The 23,947-nt window shown below is 34.8% G+C and overlaps 1 protein-coding gene across 1 annotated transcript in view; it reads right to left on the bottom strand.

The window, feature by feature from the left end:
* Nucleotides 1-22,554, bottom strand: part of roraa (RAR-related orphan receptor A, paralog a) — a 295,869-nt gene extending 273,315 nt beyond the window's left edge. The window contains exon 1 of the mRNA XM_084094276.1: nt 22,246-22,554. Within this exon, the coding sequence (XP_083950402.1) occupies nt 22,246-22,399 (154 nt within the window). The 5' untranslated portion in view covers nt 22,400-22,554. The remainder of the gene's footprint in view (nt 1-22,245) is intronic.
* Between the last annotated feature and the right edge of the window lie 1,393 nt (nt 22,555-23,947).

Here is a 23,947-nt window from a genome sequence, read left to right as displayed (position 1 = left end):
TTAAAAATACATACCAAATCAATCATATTTTGCATCAAAAGTGTTTATGAAGCTATGGATGTCTATTTTAATCTTGCTTGCATGCAAAGTTTATTTTTGTAAAGGGAAGAAAAAAAACGTGAACTGTTTTATATAGAAAATTATAAAAAATATATATATTTTATCAGATGAAAAATAAATATTCTAGCAAATATAAAAAGTCATTATGTACATTACAAATCGATATATTAGAGCTGCACGATTCTGGATAAATTCAGAAAAACGATTTTTTTGGTTTCAAACAGACATCACGATACTCCCACGATTCTGATTGGACAACTATACAAAATAACATGTTATTTACTAGAGGTTCTGACAAAATGTTAATTGCTGCAGTCTATTTAAAATGTTTAATTAATCTGAATCTGAATGGGGGAAAAAATCTGTTTGATTGAATGATTCAATGACTCACTCAAAATACACTTGTATCATTACTGAATGAATCAGCATTTTTTAACAAATCTCTTGAATGAATGATTCAATGTCAAATACATTTTTAACATTCACTTATTATTGCAACCTCGTGGCGTAATTATGTAATCAATACAATTGTTATTTAAAGTGTCATTACTTTTAAACTACATTACTTTTGATCACTTCTGTAGACATTAGTGTTTTTTTATCCGAACTATACATTTTTATCCCAGTACTTCTTTGATAATATGAATATTTTTAACAGAAATAACATGATGGTGAAAATATTTGTGATTGTGAAGCGGTTTCATACCAGAACTGCTCTCTCTGGTTTAAAAGAAACAGGGGAATCATTGTCATTTAGGAATAAGATCGCATGGGTGTTTGAATCGAGATTCACGATCTTTTAACGATTAATCGTGCAGCTCTACGATACATACAATCCTAAAAAGCTGTAGTTCAAGGCAAAAAAATATATTCTGCCCCTTTTTTAAGAGGTATTCAAAAACACGCTGACAAGGAAATACCCTGAGTAACAAGCTATTTGTGGTGAAAAGGCAATCGAGTGGTTTTCAAGGAACTTTTCCAAGAGCGTTCAATGGAGGGTCATGGAGAACAACGGCGGATCCTTTAGGGAGGTCAAGCTGGTGTGTCGACAAAGTATGAAGATTACACTGCTGTGAGATAACCGGAGCAGTGCCTCAGGTGCACACACACATTGCACACACTGGTTTCAACACAGTGCTATTTCCACATTCCTCTGGCCGCTGGCCTGCTCAGATGTTTCAACAAAGCAGCTGTGGTTTCATTGAAAGGAAGAAATAACAGAGGAAGAAAAATGTTTAGAGGAGTTACTTCAAACAGATGAATACTTCACATACCAAGTCCGCCACAGTGTGCATCAAAGCTATTCAAATTTGATATTTCGTTTTGTAAACCATGTCAAATTTACTTATAAATGCAGTGTAAGCTCATACTTGAACTACAAAGTAACATTCATGTCTCTCTTACCTAATGTACTTTAGTTATCTTAGAAAAGAGATGTGTTAGTGGTGTTTGCTAAGGCAAACAACACCATTTAGTATTGCTCAATACTTAGGGTGAAGGATTAGAACGACTGGTACCCTCAAATCACACTGAGGAGTGCTGTTACTTTTATAAGCAATCTGCCAATATTTGCCTAAACAAAACAAAAATCAACAGATTTACACTGAAAAAGGAACTGAGGTATAAGTATATCATAGAGAGTTTGGAGTGAGCACTTTTGACTCAGGCCAGTAAGTAACCACTAAGCACAAAAAAAAAAAAAAAAAACATTCATAAACACCTTAGCAACTGCATATCAATGTCTTTCTCAATACCCTAGTATTGTGATGGTAAGTTACAGCTAATGTACTTTGCAGCTACTACAAATGACTGCCTGTGTATGTCGTTTTTCTCCCAAGTACAGCTCATGCTCAGATCAGGAGATGTGCAACACTTTGGGCTATGTTGGCACAACCTTCCTGGGAATAATCCTTTAATGTGTCCCATGAATTTGCATGAAGCGTTTTGGGGGGGAGGGGAGGGGTTGTTGCTCACCTATAAGCAAGTGTGTACCACAGGGCTCCGCGTTAGGCCCGATGCCTTTAGGGCTCAATCAGGTGTTATATGTCTGTTTTAGGACACCACCATCAATCTTCCCAAGTCCACTCACTCTCCCACGTGGGATCAAATCACCAGCCTCAAGTACGTACTTAGGCATCACGTCCCAGCTGCCAGCTTTTGTACACTGACGGTACTTATTTGTCAGTTCTTTGTTGTTCCCAGCATTGGTTTCTTGCCTGCACAGTCTCTGCAGAACAATTCGGTGCTAAAGCTCATAATGGAAAGCTGGTGTAAATGCACCATCTTATTCAATCTGTTTCAAAGGAAGTTTCAACAGAGCAAATAAGCTAAATGACACTTTCATTTTTTCCACATCTAACTTTCACCCTGATGATTTCAACATGTGTTAATGGCTCACACCACAGAGCAGATCTACAGATGTCTTATTCCTCAATACAGCTGTCACAAACCTTAAACACAACAATTCTGATATGACAGTCTAAATCAGTGTTAACAAGATGCCAAATAAGCATGCCACATAAAACTGGAAAAACGTATAGTTTGCATGACCAGACGCTAGTCATGCGTGGTACATTTACATGCAACATTCATGACTCATTAGCTTTACTGAAGTCAGGGGTACTGAGTGAATAAGTAATTTAGTCATCTTGACAGACTGAAGTATCGTGGAAGCAACTGTGCAATGCGTTTTTGTTCACCGAGGGGTTCTTTTTATTAGTTTTTCTCTTACGCCGTTGAGTGATAGAACACGCGTCAGTGAACATTAGGCCTCGGGCCACAAGGAGGGTGAAAGTGAGCGGGGAACCTGTGTTGACACCTCGCTGGCTCCGTTAATCCGACCTGTGAGTGATGGCCGGGAGTTTGAAAGGCACTTTGTCCAATTAGAATCGTGCAGCAAATTTCCACCTGGCCCTGACAGAGATGAAGTGGCTCTTTTGAGAAGACACAGTGGCTTCCAGCCAGGTAAGAAAGAAGACCAAAAGGTTCTAGTCCAAGTAGCAATTAACAAACCTCTGGACAACCCCCTAAATGCAAATTGAAATATGAGAATTCTCGCAATCAATTAAAACTAACGATTGTCATTCACCTTGGTGTGTTTCAAAGTACACAAACTGCCATGTACAGTATACGCCACTGCGACGGGTCAATCACTGTCACAGGGAAGGAAGTCGCGGAGCAGCGCGCAGCAAATGGACTCCCGCTGATACAAATGACAGATGTGTCTAATAAATAGCCTGGCACATAATAATTTCAACTCTACCCATTTTCTGCAGACCAGAGGTGTAATTTCAACCGTACAAATGTGAAAAATCAAACATTCATTCAACGTTCAGCTTATTCCCTCAGTGCAGTCGAGGTGGAAACACACTCACTGTGCCTGACTGCTTCGTGTCAGCCACTTTCATGCACATCATGCGTTACAATCATTCCCTAAACTAAATTAGGCTTATTTTTGAAGCCAATTTACAAATTAAACCTTTAAAAAAGTAAAAGTTCACCCAAAAAATATAAATACACTATAATTTATTCCTCCTCATGTTGTTCCAAAACCCAAAGCTGCTACTTTTTCCATTATGGTTGTATACAAGACACTCAAGAACCAATGGTTTTATTATATTGACGTCCAAGTTGTGCCATATTGAAAGTAAATAATGACATAAAATTCAGTCTGTTCATTACACAAAGCTATCCTATAACTTCTGAAGCTCTGGAAAATAAAATAGCACACAAATTGTATAAATTACTTTTATGCAGATTTTTTTTGTTGTTGTTTTTGGAGCTTGATAGGTTGTATTCATTATAAAAATTCATTGTGGAAAAATTATTTCTTTATTTTCCAAGGAAGAAAAACAGCCTACGGGTTTAAAAAGACATGAGGATGAATAAATAATGACTGTATTTTCAATGGCTCGTGCTCCTAAGACGGCAAAACAGATGATTTGATAGACAAAATCAGAAAGTATCTTGCTGTTCGAATCGATGCATATCAAGATTAGTCAAATTTGCATTCAGATCAAAGTAACATAACCTTAACCATCCCACAGATGAGTTTCAGAAGCTGTGTTGGCGAATTTCCTCAAACACAGTGGCACCATTGTGCTCCATCGAACTTTTTCTTCGTTAAAATGCAATCAATTGCTATACGTCTGCCAGCCATGTGGTAAAAACTTCAATCTTTTAATCTGAAATTAATGCAGTAATTATAATGGGGTCTCAGAAAGGAATAATTTCACATTTCAAAATCCTTGAGAATTAACTGATGGCTTCCATCTTCCTATTTCTGTATGTCTATTTCTGTCTGTCACGTAAAAATAGGGTTTTAATAACCTGACATGGGGTTAATTATTGCATCCCAGGCGCCATATTAGGAAAATAAAGCGGTAAAACACTGATCGATAAGGCTGATAAACTTTGGCCTAAAGATGGAGGGATGTGATTGGTGCAGCAAACATGACAGAGGGAGAGTCCAATTCTCCATCACTGTCAGGGTCCAGTGGAAACGTCTTTCTCCATCACTGCGCGATCAGTTCCTTCCCCTAGTCATCTATCCACAAGCTGGGATTAACTATTCATTACGTAAAAGAGAAATCTCATTTTATGTTTATGACATCATATGAAAAAAGACTCAGTCACAAGTTAACAATCCAAAGTTTCCAACAGTCTCCGTAAATCTTAATTACTCAGAGGCTAATGATAGTGTTTCAGACCCACAGCAACGGTCTTTTGGTGCTTTGTTAGATTATTTGTTACGTCATAAATAGAATGACTTGGATGGATGCAAACAATGCTCATAAATTACACACTTAACCTTTAAATTATGCTCTTTTTTTTTCGTTAACACTTTACAACATGGTCTCAATGCATTAACTAATGAGCTAACAATGAGCAATATATTTTTACAGGATTTATTAACTGTTGTTAATGTTAGTTAATAAAAATACAATTCTTTAATATAATAATCTTTAATATTCTTTAATATACATATAGATATATACATATACACACACACACACACACACATATATATATATATATATATATATGTATATGTATGTATATATATATATATATATATATATATGTGTGTGTATATATATATATATATATATATACATATATATACATACATATATACATATATAATATATATACTGTATATATATATATATATATATATATATAAATATAAATATATAAATATATATATACATACATATATATGTCAGTTCACCTAAAAATCATAATAATTAATAATTTAACCATTATTCATTAACCATTTTTCAATAATTTAACCATCATTTACTCACCCTCAAGTTGTTCCAAACCTGTATGAGTTTCTTTCTTCTGCTGAACACAAAAGAAGATATTTTGAAGATATTTTAACCGAACAGTTGATGCCATGGAAGTCAATGGGGCCCGTCAACTGTTTGGTGACCCATATTCTTCAAAATATTTTCTTTTGTGTTCAGCAGAAGAACGAAACTCATACAGGTTTGGAACAACTTGAGGGTGAGTAAATGTTGACATAATCTTCATGTTTGGGTGAACTATCCCTTTAATACTTCAAATTAAGGAGTGAACATGCCTTAATTTATCAATTTAACAAGTAACTAAAAGGATAAATGGTAGAATAAATGATGAAATCTCTGCCTGAGAGAGTTAAGTTGAAGGTCAGGGAGGACAAACCGAGTCCTCGGCGAAACCTTGTCCCCTCCCAACCGCTGTAAGACATTTAAATAAGAATGAACTAATGGATTCACATCCAATGCGACTCAACATGATTAATAGTTATGGGCATTGTTTAACCACTCCGGTCCACTGGTTCACTGTAATTTGTGTGGGGGGGGGGGGGAGAAAAAACGAGAGTGGGTCTCTGATATTAATAATTAGCTGGCTGAATCATCACAGGAAGAGCCGAGTCTGTCCAAGCCTGCACGATTTTAATCAAAGATTGAAAATAGGAGCTGATTATAATCTGCATTGAGAAGTCACCGGGGGTGTTTGAAGAATACGACATGCCCGGATGTGAGGATAATTTGATTAAGAGCTTGCCGCACCTGAAGGGACAGAATTTCTGTCTCTTTTTAACTCTATTTACTGGATTAGGCGCCGCTTCTTAATCATATATGAATAATTAAGTACATTGAGTGACACTAATTCAAAACACAGCTTATCTTTTTGATCAGCCTGATTTTTATTTGTTAGGGGACCCGAAATTGTTTTAACACGAGGAGGATGAACAGTCACTTAACTTAGTCATCTGAACGCGTGTTAAAACGAGTCAAAATCAATTATTCGCCGAAATGGCTGAATAAATGAAAATTACATGCATGAAACACGTCTGGGGCTGTAAGACCTAAAAATTAAATTTGTTACAAGTGAGTGAAGAATAGGTGTTTGCGTAATTCATGAGACAAAGAGATAGGCCTATCATAAAAAAGAAAAAAAAGTAAGACACATAAATATGAATTACAAGCCAGACGTTTGACTTCAATGACTCGGAATTCATGGCGGATACAAAACCGTCAAGCCAAGTTCAGGAAATGGCCTACTTTAGTATGTCCCTCCTGTCTTTCCATACTTGTTTTTATGAGCATGGTAGACACATCTTGTGAGGGAACGTTTAAAGATGAAAAGCAGACAACATTACACAACATCTGTGTCCATTACAAAAAGAGTAACTAAATGGAAACAAAAATATTTTGCAGAATTCGGCTCATTTAAAGTTTCGGCTAAGACCAGCCTGAAAGTCCTAAACCTCTAAAAGCTGCTACAAGACAAAAACAAAGAGAAATTGAGAAACTATTCACTTTCCATGTTATTTTCCTCATTTTTACATTTCTTTCCAAGTTATTGGACAAATTACAATTCAAAAAAAAAAAAAAAAAAATTAAAGCAAGATCAATTTAATAGAGAAACAACAGTACTTATGATATTAAGCCTGGTCTTAGATAATGCATCTTAAAAAAAAAATTAAAAAAAATAAATTAAATTAAATACAATCTATAAAATCAAGTCTTCATATATATTGATTTTTTTAACTAAAAGGAAAAAGTAATGAGGCTAAATTAAAAACTACTAAATTTTGGTAACACTTTACAATAAGGTTTCATTTACTAATACTATGAACTAACAATGAAAAATACTTCTAAAGCATTTATTAATCTTGTTTTCAACATTTACTAATATATAATTAAAATCAAATGATGTAACTGTTAATATTATTTAAATGGACCTAATATGCACTAACAATGAACAGTTCTATTATTATTATTATTAACTAATTTTAAGAAAAAAAGTAATAAATACTGTAACAAATGCATTACTCATGGTACATTAAGTAATGGGATCTTACTGTTGCCAAAAAAAAATTGTATTGTACCCTGAAAAAATAAAAATATTTTTAAGTTGTAGATAAAACAAAGAATAATTTCGCTTGATTATTAACGTTTTACAAAGTACGCTTTACAAAACAAATTAGAATTCAATGTGTTACTTGCCATTTAATGTAATTGTTTGTGAAATTTACAAGAAATTTCTGACTGGAAATTATTTCTAAATAGGGTTGGAAAGGGGCTGAAAATTTCCAGACACTTTAAAAAAAAGTTTAATAAAAATTTGGGAAACTTTCCAACCTATTTCTAAACATTTTTTTTTTCAGTGTACTTTCAGTTGTCAATGTGGTAAAGTCCATCCACAACCCATGTACTTCCGCAATGTGACATTTATCCGAGCGAAACAGGATATTCAACATGGGAAAAAAAGATTACATATGAAAATAGAGTCAGATCAAATGCAGAACCTATGCCTAGCTTTTTGACTATTGTTTAACAACACTATCCATTAACAGACACAGCCAAAGTGAGGACAGCGGAAAAAAGCAAGACATTGAATTAAATGTTTCAAATGCACAGAAGCTCTGGTAATTGCTCGATAATAGTCTTTGCTCTTTACGACAGCTAGCGAGCGTTGAAATCCATACAAATTAGTCAGATTTCACAAACAAATACAATCTCTATGCATATTCTTTTATGAGATTGACTATCTTCTTTTTTCTGGGTGCTTTCAATTTAATTGTTAGCACTAATTTTACATTAAAACAGACTGCAGCATTTTGCGTTCGTTATCAAGAGTTGTTTTGGCCTATGGAAATTCCACTGAGAAATCCTTTCGACCTTGGTCACCCCCTGTGTCTCCTGTGAGGACCCAAAGGAAAGACCATTTCCAGGTCCTGCACCTCAGCGTCACGGTCCCCACTACACCACAGCCCTAGTTAGGTCACAGCCCCGCCCCACAACAGTAAATTTAGACCTCTTTAAAGGCTTCCCATAATGCATCTGGAGCGCATTAATTCATTACTATTTAAACTGTCTATCTCAGATACAGAACTTCTGTAAATGGGACGTAGATCTGAGATGTCCCCCGCCGCTGGAGATGTTGCATCAAAATCTGGTTCTTGTCGCCAGCTGAGGGGCATATTTGCCAGCCCCAGTTTGGCCACTGGTGGCTTCAACTCCAAAATAAGCTCTCCCATCAGAGCAAAACTTTCAATTTAGTTCAAAGAGGGTAAACCTTGTCTAATTTGGATACCATTAATTATCCATGAAATATCAATATAGGAGATGTGGGACACTTCTTATGATTTTTAAACTGCATTTGAAGTTTACTAGAAGTAAGAGTTAAGCTACCTTGGGTGGTAGATATTTTGAAACGCTTGCCAAAATGTTTGCAAATGGCGCAAGAAACTTTTCGAAAAACTTTTCTAAGACCTAGTTTCCTGAAAAGCAAGGACTTTTCAAAGGCAACAAATTTCAGCAAAAACTGAAAAGGTTTTCCAGCTATTGCCACTGAGTAGATGACAAGATCACAGTGGATGTTTGGTTCGATCCGAAGTATTATTGTCCTATTGTACTATTGTATTGTCCATTCAGTCATAAAATAACCATTGGGCCTCATTTATGAAACACTAGCAAAACGAATTTAAGTGCATCAAAACATCTTGGTTTAATCATTAAACCACGATGTTTTAAACCATTCTTACATAAACTGTCACAATTAATTTAATGAGTATGACTAAAACGTAAAACCATTTGTAAATCGGCAATGAATTTAGCGACTAAAACCATTCATATAACTATTCTTACGTAAATTGTTCAAATCAATTCACAGAGTGCAAACGTTCATCAAACCATTTTTATGTAAATCGCAATTCAACAACTGAAGCCACTCATAAAACTATTTATACGGAATTGTTAATTCAACAATTAAAACATTCTTATGTAAATTGTTGCAGTCAATTAAACTAATTATCAATCAGTCAATCAAATATTTAGAAAACAATTGAATAAATTCAATGTGTAGAACCATTGATAAAATCATTCGTACATAAATTGATACAATCAATTCAACAACTAAAACATTCATAAAACTATTTTTACACAACTTTCAAAGTAAAATGTAGCAGTCACAATCAATTCAGTAGTATTTATGCAAGATTCGTAAAGTAGTTTTACTAAATTTTCAGTTTAATAACCTAAACATTCATCAAACTATTTTAACGCAATTGTCAATCAATTTAAGTAAAACTATTCATAAAACTTGCCTAATGTAGCAGTCACAATCAATTAAATAGCAATTTATGCAAGATTCGTAAAGCAATTTTACATAATTAATCAATAAATTTAACAACTAAAACATTCATAAAACTATTTTTACGCAACTGTCAATCAATTTAAGTAAAATTATTTATAAAACTTGCCTTATGTAGCAGTCACAATCAATTCAATAGCAATTTATGCAAGATTCGTAAAGCATTTTTACGTAAATTGTCGATTTCTCAACCTAATCATTCAAAAAAATATTTTTACGCAATTGTCAATCAATTTATGTAAAACAATTCATAAAACTTGCCTTATGTAGCAGTCACAATCAATTGAATAGCTATTTATACAAGATTCGTAAAGTACTTTTACGTAAATTGTCAGTTTAACAATCTAAACATTCATAAAACTATTTTTACGCAATTGCCAATCAATTTAAGTAAAACTATTAATAAAACTTGCCTTATGTAGCAGTCACAATCAATTAAATAGCTATTTATACAAGATTCGTAAAGTACTTTTACGTAAATTGTCAGTTTAACAACCTAAACATTCATAAAACTATTTTTACGCAATTGTCAATCAATTTAAGTAAAACTATACATAAAACTTAATCTTACGTAGCAGTCACACTCATTTAAATATAGCAATTTATACAAAGTTTTATGAACAAATTACACAGAAACTACTTTGTCTTGTGTTTCAAGCACAAGGTCCATTGCCTGAAGCCCAAAAGCAGGATCAAGATGAAACTTGTGTTACAGAGAGCAGAAACCCAAGCACTAACTCTAGATCATAGTATTCACCTCAACAGCATTTTATAAAAAGAACGTCAGTTCTGCTTCTTTAATTTTGTACATGACACTACAATTGAACGTATCTCATGATATCGACGGATTTATGATATCTTCACTCCAAAGGTGATTTTGTAATGACTAGACAGGCTCCATGGACTTTGAGTTGTTTTGTAAAGCAATAATTTCATGTGGAAATGCTGAGATGGATTTCAGGGCTTCTAAGGGATATTGATTGTTCCCAGCTTCAACGTGTTGTTCTGCCCTGTTTATCTAATATAAACCACATCAGTGATCAGTCTTTTAAACCAGTTCAGCACTTAGCGAGAATCTGACGTCTCTTTAGAGGAAAGGCGCTTAACTGAGTTAACTGATTGTTTATGGTCGATCACACACGAAATACGTCAAATGAAACAGCTTAACCTTTGAGCAAACACATTGTAATAACACCCACCTTAAACCACACCATGGTGTGATACATCACACCTCTGATGATCAAAAACAAGAAGGGGGGAGGAGGCATCATTATGTCAGGAGGAAGGCTGCCAAACAGTGATCCTCATTTTGGGTCTTCACTCCAGGACGTCGGCCTGGCATTCGCCTGGCATCACAACACAACTTGGCTTTGCTCGACCAAGTTGGTCTTTTCAGCTGATGACTAGTCAATTTTTTTTGGAGGGCTCTTAGAAATCTCAAGAAATGGCTGGGTCAAATTTGACCCTATAAAACAAAAAATGAAATGCCAAATTTAGCATAAAGCTTATCATTGAAAACTTTCATTGTTACATTATTTTAATGACAATTTAAATGGATTTTCCACTACTTTCTCATTACTATTATAAAAATGCGGTGATGCCAAAACGTATTTATTCAAATTGTAAGTATTTATCATCATAATTTATTTTACAATTGTTATTATTATGTCACTAATATCATTTTATTAACTTTATCACAAAACATTTACTTTGTTTTAGTGCTGTCAAATCGATTAATCACATCTAACATAAAAGTTTTTATTTAGATATTGTGTATATTTATTATTATATTTATATATATATATATATATATATATATATATATATATATATATATATATATGTGTGTGTGTGTGGGGGGGGTGTATATACATATACACACATATACATGTATAAATGTGTGTGTGTGTGTGTGTGTGTGTGTGTGTGTGTGTGTGTGTGTGTGTGTGTGTGTGTGTGTGTGTGTGTGTGTGTGTGTGTGTGTGTGTGTGTGTGTGTGTGTGATATATATATAAATATAATAATATACATATACTCACAAACATATTATGTAAACAAAAACTTATGTTAGCAATTCATCGATTTGACAGCACTACTTTGTTGAAACTTCAATTCAGTTATTATTTTAATAATGTACTTAGTCACTTTTTTACTTTTTTTAGTCTACATTATTTTAATGACAATTTAAATGGATTTTCCACTACTTTCTCATTACTATTATAAAAATGCGGTGATGCCAAAACGTATTTATTCAAATTGTAAGTATTTATCATCGTAATTTATTTCACAATTGTTATTATTATGTCACTAATATCATTTTATTAACTTTATCACAAAACATTTACTATGTTTTAGTGCTGTCAAATCGATTAATCACACCTAACATAAAAGTTTTTATTTAGATATTGTGTAAATTTATTATTATTTATATATATATATATATATATATATATATATATATATATATATATATATATATATATATATATATATATATATATATATATGTGTGTGTGTGTGGGGGGGTGGGTGTATAAATATGTGTGTGTATACATGTATAAATATGTGTGTGTGATATATATATATATATAAATATAATAATATACATATACTCACAAACATAATATTATTATGTAAACAAAAACTTATGTTAGCAATTCATCGATTTGACAGCACTACTTTGTTGAAACTTCAATTCAGTTATTATTTTAATAATGTACTTAGTCACTTTTTATGCTTTTACGAATATTGGGTACAGGAAAATTCAAGTTTTAAAAGGATAAGAGAATCATAAAAGTTACTGAATAACTTTGCGTGACAAACTCATTAAAATGTAACAAATTATGAGAATTATTACTTGACGATATTTTGCATTGTGAGATAACATGATAGTTAAGCACATTCTGTATGTAAAGTGGGCTCCACAAATATTGGCACCCTTGGTAAATATGAGCAAAACTGGCTGTGAAAATGTGTTTTGTGAGTCTTTCATTCAAAATATTCACAAAAATCTAATCCTTTAATTAAAGTCAAATTTTCCTGAAATATATGTATTCCACAATTATTGGCACCCCTTCATTTAATAGTTCGTGCAACCTCCCTTTGCCAAGATAACAGCTCTGGATCTTCTCCTATAATGCGTAATAAGGTTGATAAACATATGGCAAGAGATCTGAAGCCATTCCTCCATACAGAATCTCTCCAGATCCTTCAGATTCAGAGGTCCATGCTTGTGGACTCTTCCCACTGGTTTTTATGGGATTTGGGTCAGAGGACTGCTATATGTCCATGGCAAAACCTTCACTTTGCATCATTTTCATGCTAGAAGATGCAACCACAGCCAAGTTTAAGCTTCCTGACGGGGTCAGCCAGGTGTTGATTTGATATCTGCTGGTACTTGATGGAGTTTATGATACCGGGTGTATCCTAACAAGTTGTCCAGAGTCTTTGGAAGGAAATTAGCCCGCAACAGCATTAAAGATTAAAGGTACTTTTCTCCATGGCCGTTTCTGCCAATGCCAAACCCACCTCTGGTGTTTTTTCCAAAAAACTTTATTTTGGCCATTTCTGACCATTAAAACCCAGTCTCTCGGAAAGTTCTGGCAAACTGTAGGTGCATGACATTGCTGTCTGATGTCACCAAAAGATTTTTATTGCAACCTTCCCAAACAACTTGTGCACTGTAAAAAAAAATTATATGATCAATAAGTTATGACAACATGCTTTAACTCATTAAAATAATTTAAGCAATTTTCAACTTTTTTATGTTATACAAGATATATATACTCGATTAATCGTGCAGCACTAATCCCAGGGAAACGTGACTTGTCATGACGTGACATGACGTGACATGACGTGTCATGACTTATCACTAAGGTGAACATAAAAACTTAGCATATGAATGGGAATATACTACAGTTAGAATTTTTAGAATTAGAATTTGGGGTGCCAGTAATTGTGGAATACATGTTCCAAACTTATATGGGTTATAAATGATAACAAAAAGTAAATTTGTGAGAGAATCAAAGCTTTGTAACACAAGTGAACCTCTTCCTTACTTCAGATCAAGATTTGGGGACTCTGTTGGGGACTCAACTGTTTCCAGATAAGCAGAGAAGGGAGACTTCCTCTACAAGCCTGTTCAAGCACAAGGAACATCCTAATCCCTGCTATTTGAGAATGTCACAGGTTCCTGAAAGCATGGCTGTCAGATAAAGCTGCACACACCAGCTCTGGGCTTCAGGAGAGCTTTTTCCTACAGAAACCTTGTTTAGAGGCCTCCACTCCTCCATGGCCCATCCGTCTTCTGTCATCGCTGGGTAAACATACGCCACCGCTCCTGCCCACAACCCTCAGAGTAAAATAGCGCTGGCTGCAACGTTAAAAGTCCTCAGACTGGGGCCAGTGACTGGAGCCTGTACCACGCAGGGGTTTCCAGCAGCATATTGCTGACCAGCCAACAAAAACAACTGGAACTGCCAGACTACCATTAAGAGGTGTGTGCTCCATTAAAAGCAGCATGTAACTGCATATCTGTAGCCAGAAGTAAGCGGAATAGTTCATGCAAAAGTGAAAAATCCACCATTGTTTACTCACCCTCCTGTGCGACTATACCAATATAAAAAAAAAAAAAAAAAAAAAAAAATGATACACTGGCCACTCTCTTTCTTATGATAGTAAAAAAAAAAATGTGTACAAATTCATTTAAAATTATTTTTTTTACAAATTTAAACCCTCAGGTATCCACAAGGAGATGCACAGAAAGCTTGAGAAAAATGAATGCAACATTTTACATAATTTTACAAAATTACATACTTATTATGTCTGTCAAAGTTAACGTTCAAGAAACATATTATAAGATAACATATAAGTTAATATATAAGTTAACATATTTGACACACTGTTTTTGAAAAATATTTACTGTTAAAAATTCTCATTACCAAAAAAATTTTAAAAACAAATACCATAATGCCAAAAAAATAAATATTTATCATTGTCATTTCTTTATTTTTTCTCTAAAAACACTTTATGTACCAATGCATTATGGTAATGAACATTTTGGGGGGAAATGTGCTTAACTATCATGCAAATTATGTTACAATGCAAAATATCCTTAAGAAATAGTTGACCCAAACATTTCAATTTAAAATGTGTTATATTTCAAGTTATTTAACTACTTTTATGATTCTCTTACATCCTTTTAAAACTTGAATTTTCCTGTACCCATTATTTGTAATAGCATAAAAAGAGTGACCAGTAAGTTATTAAAATAATAACTGAATATTAAAATAATAACTTAATTGAACTGTCAACTTGAAGTAAACATTTTGTGAAAATATGCACTAGTGAAATAATTTCCTTTGACAATAGCCAATTATTTAATTTTGAAAACATCACTTTTCTAATTGTCACACTTTGTCACGGCATAATTAAAAAAAATTGCATGGACATATTTGGCTGCCTTTATTTCTTTTTTTTAAAAACGCATAAAAAACATTTGGGGCATTCATTCTTTCTGAGAGATCCATTCCTTTAAAAAAAAAAAAAACAGGGTGGAATAATGTTGAATGTGTTAAACTGCACAGGTTAAAGGCAGAGTAGGCAATTTTGGAGAGGCTAGCAATACCGAGCTAGCTTTGAAAGCATAAGATCCCACCCTCCCTTGAGAGTGCTCTACAAAACTACTCCTCCTTCAAAACACATGAACGCACAAAGCAGAGTCTGCAAAGTGTCAAGGGACAAGAGACAGTGTTAAACTACCTCATGTCACCTCTCAAAGCACATATTACAATAATAATGAACGTAAACAACTTACAGAGCTTTAGTTGTACCTCTAGTTGACTGCTGCAGATTCATTTCAGCATTGATAGTGTTGAGTGTTGACGCATAAATCCGAGTCTGATGACATGAACAGCTATGATCGGGGTTGACCTCTCTAAATTATGGTAAACCTAGGGGTCATGGTGTGAACGCAGCATAAGCTCATTGTTTTGGTTCAGGAGGAACTGTAAAAGGTGGCTGCTGTTTCGTTTGTGCTGCTCTGTGACTGACGTCTGTCTACAACTCTACATAGCCTCATTGAGCAAGTGCGCGGAAGTATGGAAACACATATGTTGACAGGCGGGTAGGACATCAGTTGGACCGAATGCAATGATTGGACGAACATTTTTCCACGGAAGATATATACATGTTTTAATATTTAGACCACTTCTATTATTGATTGCTATCAGATGAAAAGAGTTAACAAAAAGTGTTTATGAAAAACAAATTGCCTACCCCATCTTTAAGCTCGAGCACATTGGGCGATGCGACGTTAAACGCTGGGGTCATTGTACAATATCTGTTAGGCTAATAGCAGGGTTTGAATAAAGGGTCTCAGCTTGGCTCATTCAGCCGCTAAAAAATCCCCCCTGCTGGAAGGAGTCAATCAGCACACCGCCAGGTGACAGATTTCACCATCACACTCTGACACCGAGGCTGGGAGCAAGCAAAATATTGTTGTCTGCCATGCCAACTAATAAGTAATTATAGGCTAGTCCTTCACAGATGGCAGACCCCACAGTCATTCCGCTGTCTTCCAATAAAGGAGAAATTAAGTTAAGGCGCTGCTCCGCACATGTGCATCTGCAACACGAACAAGCCTGAGTCTAAACAAGCGGCGAACGTGCCTGAGAGTTAACAGGAAAGAGCCCATTAAAACAAGCTCACGACACTGCAAATCTACTCAACCTGATTGATGTAAAGCCCCTGATTTGTGCGCAGTGCACACGTGTGTAATTATGGAAGTGTGCACTAAAAGGTTGGAAATCAAACCTTTGTTTGGAGTTACTCCAACTAGAATGATCGAAGAAGCAGTTCTTCCAAAATCTTAAAAGCTCATCCAAAACAGAGTATAATACAAATACTACCCTTCACAAGTTTAGAGTCAGAATACAGTTTAAAAGAGCTGTTTTCTATTTGAATATCATTTAAAATGTAATTTATTCCTGTGATGGCAAAGCAGAATTTTCAGCATCATTACTCCAGTCTTCAGTATCACATGATCCTTCAGAAATCATTCTAATATGCTGATTTGCTGCTCAAGAAACATTTATTATTATTATCAATGTTGAAAAGACATTAACATTCTTACAAAAACGCATCGCTTTGCTTCAGAAGGCCTTTATTAACCCCCTGGAGCCATATGGATTACTTTTTATGATGGATGGATGCGCTTTTTTGGGCTTCAAAATCTCAGTTACTACCATTATAAAGCTTGGAAGAGCCAAGGTTTTATATATATATATATATCTCTGATTGGCTGAAAGAAAAAAGTCATATACACCTAGGATGGCTTGAGGGTGACTAAATTTATTTGATGATTTTCATTTTTGGCTGAACTATCCCTTTAAGACACACAATTCAATCAATACCCAATTGATAAAACCAAGTCCTAACACTTTTTTACATTCATTTTCACTTACACGTGAGATTATACAAGTAAACTGGAAGAAAAAGACCTGGTCTTAAAGCTACAACACACATACTTGAACCTATATAGCAGATAAAAACTGACCATTAAAGATGTCATCATAACACCCTCTCTAAAAGATTTAAGCATTTGTGTGCTTGCTCATCTGACCCGCCATCAATTGGCTCCTCTTAAATAAGACGTGAAGTGTCAACACTCAGGGTTAAAGCATCACGTTCTGCTCTTCAGCTTTGCCTTTCAATTCCTGCAAGGTCAAATGTTATGAGTTCTTTGTGGATGTGGACAAGCACAGGTAAAAAGAATAATATCAAGCAAAAATGAAGTCAGAATTGTTGTGTCAAAGGCCAAGTGTGGGCATTGTGTAAAACAAATGAAAAGGGAAAATTAGTTCCTTCCTAAATGTCTTCACATCCAGATGTTGGTTTCTGTGGACAAAGCTAAGTGTACCGTCTAAACAGCGCATTATAATTTGCAGAATACTTTAGATGTTTGGCGCAAAAAAATAAGCCACAATGTCTGATCGTTTACTTTTTTATTGGATCATTTTAGATGTGTGCAATAAACCTAGACAAATATATATCTGATCTGAATAACAATGTAGATTCAATTCCTTAAGTTAAAAATAATTCAATATTTTTCTTTGCGTTTTTCACGTACAGACGTCAACATGGTAGAAACGATACCCGTTCACACAGATCCGCAAAAAACAGCCTGATCTCACGGCAATTCGTAGGAATTCTACGAGGTGGCTAATTTGTACGAATTCATATGACCTCACTCGTACGAATTAGTAAGATTTTTGCTAAATTGTATATATTTTACAAATTGCCCAATTTGTATGAATTCATACAAATGACCTACCCCTGACCCCGCCCCTAAACCTACCCATCACGTGGGTTTAGACAAATCGTACAAATTCGTACGAATTAGACACCTTTTAATCACTTGTACGAATTTGTACGAATTGGTCGTGAGACAGCGTTGCTAAAAACGCTGTATTATGCTGCCAAGCCAGTAGGTGGCGATGTCACTTTGTAAAGAAACATTATGCGCCTAGAGACTGAACACAACATGCATGTGCATAAAGTCACCGTTTTCACAAATTCGTATTTTTGTAGTTTACACAGAGACGATAAAGGTATCGTTTTTAAAAACAAGCACTTTGAAACCCGTTTTCAAAAGTTTGCTTTTTCAGGCCTCCAAAATACAGTTGTCGTGTAAATAAACGGCCAAACGCATAAAAATGTCAAATTTATAGTTGAAAACAGTGTCGTGTAATGTACCACTAGACCAGCACAATTTTGTGGTGATGATTAATTGTTATACAGATCGTTGCAATTAATGTTTCAATTCTGTTTTGTTCAAGTCACTTACAGTATAAGCCGAATACATTATTTTTTTAGGAATCGTATATATAATATAGCTTATAATAACATTTGTAATTAAAATAAGCCCATATGAGTCTCTGTAATGTAATACTATTTATAACCACATTCAGGCAATTAATCAATAATCGAACAGGCCACTTAAACAATATTATCCATCCATCCATCCATCCATCCACTGAAAGAGAAACACAACGGGTGTGGACTAAATTCTTTCCTGAGATTTTCTGTCCATAAGTTTCAACATGCTGATATTATTTGTATAAAAATAAGTCTATTGGGTGACATTTAGGTCAACATTACAAAACTATTTTTAACAAGTCTCACAGGCAAAAAGGTACCAAAATATATTAATCTGGCCGTAAAACCAAGCCAAGTGCGGATTACGGTTGTCTTTCCTCAAAATGTATTATATACGTTCTTAATAAAAGGGGTAGAAAATGTTTGAACTTGAATAATCTAATAACACTAACCGAACTGAATGCATAAAGGCAAGCTTCAATTAACGGAAACAGAGTTAGCCTACTATATTTTCATCAGAAATTGAACCGGTCATCCTGAATCTACCAAAAGCCTCAGTCATATTCCCTTTTCACTTGAGATCAAAGCGATGTGGTTTGCTTCATTTCATAGATCCGCGGAAAAGTGGTTAATTCATCCCTGCGCTGAGATCGCCTCCGAAACCCACAATCACAGCCAATGCAGCAAAAGCCAAATAAACTTACTTACACACCACAAGCAAAACCACAAACTGCTTGTGGTTAACTAATAATAACCAGTTTGGCATGTGGCGTCCTACCGTGCGCAATTATAAGATCTGACTAAACCGCAATCTTAAGTGTTTAAGCAGCCAAAATATGATTAACAGTAACAGCTGCTGAAACGAGTGTGACATTGATAGTTACGTATAGTCTAAAACAAATGTATGGTCCAAGGACACAATAAGTTTTTATAACAAATCAGCATGTATGAAAATGTATTGTTGCAACATTTCCTGTCTGTCTCTTACAGTGTGTATTGCTGCACAATTAATCAGAAAAAAAATCACGTTCAATGAAACTTGATGCCAAAAGTCCAAGATAAAATATAAAAAGTTTTCACAATTGTCACGTGTACACCTTTGAATGTCACCAAGTAAAAAAAATTTTAATGTTTAGTACATTTTTTGAATGTTGGATCTCGTGTTTCATTGAAATTATGCAATTTGCTACCTTAAATTTCGCTACCTTAAAAAGTCATTTCGACTTAAATTACATTAAACTGGCTTTTTAAAAAGTTGCAAATTGCTTAACTTATTTAGATGAGTTAAAGCAATGTAAAAACGTCATAACTTTTTACAGTGTAATTTTTTTGATTTGTCAATCATGTAGCCCTATCGCGCTGAAAAAAACTGCAAAAAAAATATTGGAAAAAAAAAAATTTTTGACCTTCATATATTAATCAATAATAGTCAATTATGAATGATCAATAATAATAAAATATTATTACTATTCATAATATGAACTAACATCTGGGTATCAACTTTTCTAAACTTTTTTGCCACTCTTTAAATGTCCTATGGATTTAAAATGATGGATTTTGATCAATCAAGTCAATTGAGTCAATTGAGGTGTATGGTTAACATTACTTGAATAACATAACTTCTATAATTTGAATCATACCTCAAACAAACATGAGTTCTCAATGCAGTTTTTTTAAGTTGCTAAAAGGTTACTATAATAAGGAATACAACTACCAAAATTATGTGATTGTGTGTCCTTGATGAATCAGAAAACAACTGTATTCCTTCCAACTAACATAAATGCTTCAACATTCATATTTGAAGTATGACTGTATCAATTATGCTATAATAAAATATGCTAGAAAAAATTGTCTCTCACATAGGCTACTTAATTTTAGTCATAAATCACAAACCGCCATTGTAAAACGGCCTGACATCATGACCACACAGGGTCTGTTGAATCTCTTGGTGTGTTTATTGTACAAGTCTTGTGAAAGCAAAGTGGATTTCTAACACAGGAGAACAGAACAGTTCCACTGAACACTTTGTTTCTCGTTGCCCATTCACACAAGGGTTACATAACAGGACTAAGGCGTTCTTTCTTTTGCCTTTCCCTTCCAGATGCACTTTAGTCCTGCTCTAATGGGTTGGGGTGAATATAGGTCAGCAGGTTAGGAGTGTCTCAAAGTCAATCTCCTACTTTAAAATAAAATGGCACAGACTTGCCTAAAAACTCCCATCCGGACTGAGCCTCCCTATACCTGCCTCTTCTGACTGCTATTACATAACTGCACAGAGCTGGGAAAGTACCATGCAACAACAGTGAAACAACGTCCTTTTAAACGGCTAGAAAAAGAGAACGGATGGTTTATTATTGATTCATTAGGATTTCAATCATGCATCAAACTAATTTGTGCTATGCAACGTCATTTCAGCAAATTTTCTTCTAGACGAAAACATTAATAATTTATCCATAAGGAAATAAACACTCGCTCAACTCGCTTCACAGTCCAGCGGTAACATTTTCGTCTAGAAAGCAAGTGGACCCGAGTTCGAATCCATAACTTGCATAAAAATTTTGCTTAATAAACCAAGCGAAAACAAAACGACATTACGCAAAGTATCGCTACACATTCGTCACTGTGTAATCGTACAAAACGCAATAATCACAGACTTCAACATTACAGATATTGAATGATTTTTTCCCCCCCGCTCTGTTTATGGCAAAACTTGTTACATAACCAGCTTACATTCCACATTCAACATATCAGCCTCTAAATATACCCTTCAGCGCGACACATAACAACCCAAAAACAGATTCACAATGTTACTTTACACTGTGTCATGTCACTTCTTCAATTTTTTGTCTGATACATTTTGCACTGAACTTGGATGAGTTGAATAGAGACACTGAAGGGGGAGTGGCTAGAAATCTACTGTCTGTACTGTAAATCACAAGTATTTAGACGTAGATTCTTTAAAATTACATATTAAATCATAACGGGAAGTTAAATGCCTTTATATATATATATATATATATATATATATATATATATATATATATATATATATACTACATGCAAATTGATGTGTCTCCGATCAGCATCAGAAAACGTGCAATGGGCAAGTAGGAGGCATGCTGACAACCAATGAATGAAACATAAAAATATAACGCTTAAAAAAATAAACATGCATCTAATAAAAACACTGCGCGAGTGCGCGTCAAATTCTACCATTGCCTCAGTCTCATTTAAACAGTCTAGTCCATATAAGTTCGACTTGTTATCATGTACATTAGCTACACATATCTTTATATTATTTTACACCATTATTTAAATCCAAGATGAACTTTCATATTGTCAAATTTAGATTTTGTTGATAAACGAATCTGATTATTTTTTTTAGTCTTCAGTGTCAGTGCTGTCATACATCCAACAATGGCAGGCTCATTCGGTTACAAAAACGGCAACTCTAAAAGCATCTCAATTCTGATATATTTCATAAAAAATGCCGTTTATTCTAATTCACGCGCTTTCCCAGTGAAACAAACGCACTGGAATCATTTTTACGCGGCGCGCGCGCCATTCAAGTTGAAATGAATTCACTTTGAAGTTTTTGCACATCAATACTACGGAGAATCATTGTCGTATCGATTCCAAATAATCAATGTCTCTCACCTCTGTTGGTGCTGGAGCAGCTCTGCCTGCGCACCGGGGCTTGGTGCTCAGCTTTGCGGAGGGTCTCCAGGTTTACCGGGGTTTCCCTGACCGGGGTAACCGGCTCTGAGACGCCGTTGCCCGGGTCGCTCGCTGGATCTGGAGGGGACTCCATGTTGTGCTTTCTTTTGGAGCTATTGCTGCTGGTGTATCACGATGCGCTGCGATGCGACTCAGAGCTCAGAGGTTTGGTGTAGCTTTGTATTTTTCTAGCAGAAGTAAGAAATGTTGAACAGGCGAGTGTGTAGACAGACAGAGGTGGGTGTGTGTGTTTGATTGTCCACTGGCAGCGCTAGAGAGGAGCTCCGGTGCAGCCGCTCAACAGGGAGACACTGTCAATAGCCGATGAATGGATGTGTGTGAGACCTATTAACAGTGGAACTTTCATGTCTTTGCCCATGTTCTAATGATACAGCCGCTCATTTTCCGATATGCGACACATAATATGACATTTAGAAGGGCACATATTGCGCTATTGCACAGAAGACATTCTGACAGGATCTTATAATATACGTTTTTATAATCCCTGCACGTTTGGTTTATGAGCTGAGCCAAAAGGTAGTATATATATATATATATATATATATATATATATATATATATATATATATATATATATACACACACACAACTAGCAAATTACATACTGGCAAAACTACTGTAGCAAATTACATTACAACATTTGCCTTATTACATTTGGTTGCTCTATATTAATATCTAAATATTTTATAAATTGTATTTCTTTGTTAATTTCATATCCACAATTGAAAACATACCAATTTTAAGTCCCTCTCCACATATTTAAGACGTAAAATAATGCAGACTCAAAATCAAAATGTGTTCACAAAACACACAAACATTTTCAAACTATTCTAATTTGCATGCCATCTTTTTGCTATTCTTTACATTCTATTTTTCCTTTCTTTTATTTTTTTCTTTTTTTTTTGGAGTTTATGTTAATGAAAACATGCATTTTTATGCCCTGTTTTTGTCTGTGAGCTGTGTACAGTAAAGTCATGCAAAAATGTTCATCATCACTGTTAATTGCATCTTTTAGCAACTAATGTAAGATTTATACATTCATATCAAGGCTTGGCAGCATAAATGCCTATATTATAATTTCTAAAGTACCATACGTGTTTTAACCTCTAAATGGGTCTGGATCCTGGAGACAGATATATAAATAGGCCTGTGTCTGTGTCTGTGTGTGTGTGTGTGTTTATGATTTATGATATGATTTATGATGCATATGCTATTATTGGCGGAATAACCCAAATACAGCACATATAATGTGCTAATATTAAATTATTGCACATATCCACAAGTTACACCTCTTACTATATAAACTTGCATTTACCAACACATTCAGCTTGTGCACTGACTAAAATAACTAAAGTGTCACTCTGGTTGTGTTTGTTTAATCAGTGTAAGAGCGCAGTAGATTAAGTTGGTCTGAGCTCAGTTGATCAGGGAAAGCAAGGTTTTATAGCTGCATGTTGAGGGCGTGTTTTGATTCTAAACAATAGCAAACTTGAGGGGCCCTTATTAATGAAGTATTTCGTTTGGTGTCACAGCAGTGGCGAGCTCTCCCTGCGGCGTTATAAACAGCATGCATGACGCACGTGATCAGTGCGGAAGAGCCACGCCCCCTCAGAGAGCTGCA

This window comes from Abramis brama (assembly GCF_963993115.1).
Source record: "Abramis brama genome assembly, chromosome: 20".
NCBI classification, from domain to species: Eukaryota; Metazoa; Chordata; class Actinopteri; order Cypriniformes; family Leuciscidae; genus Abramis; species Abramis brama.
The sequence above is the reverse complement of the archived record's forward strand: the minus strand, read 5'-3'. Positions and strand labels throughout refer to the sequence as shown.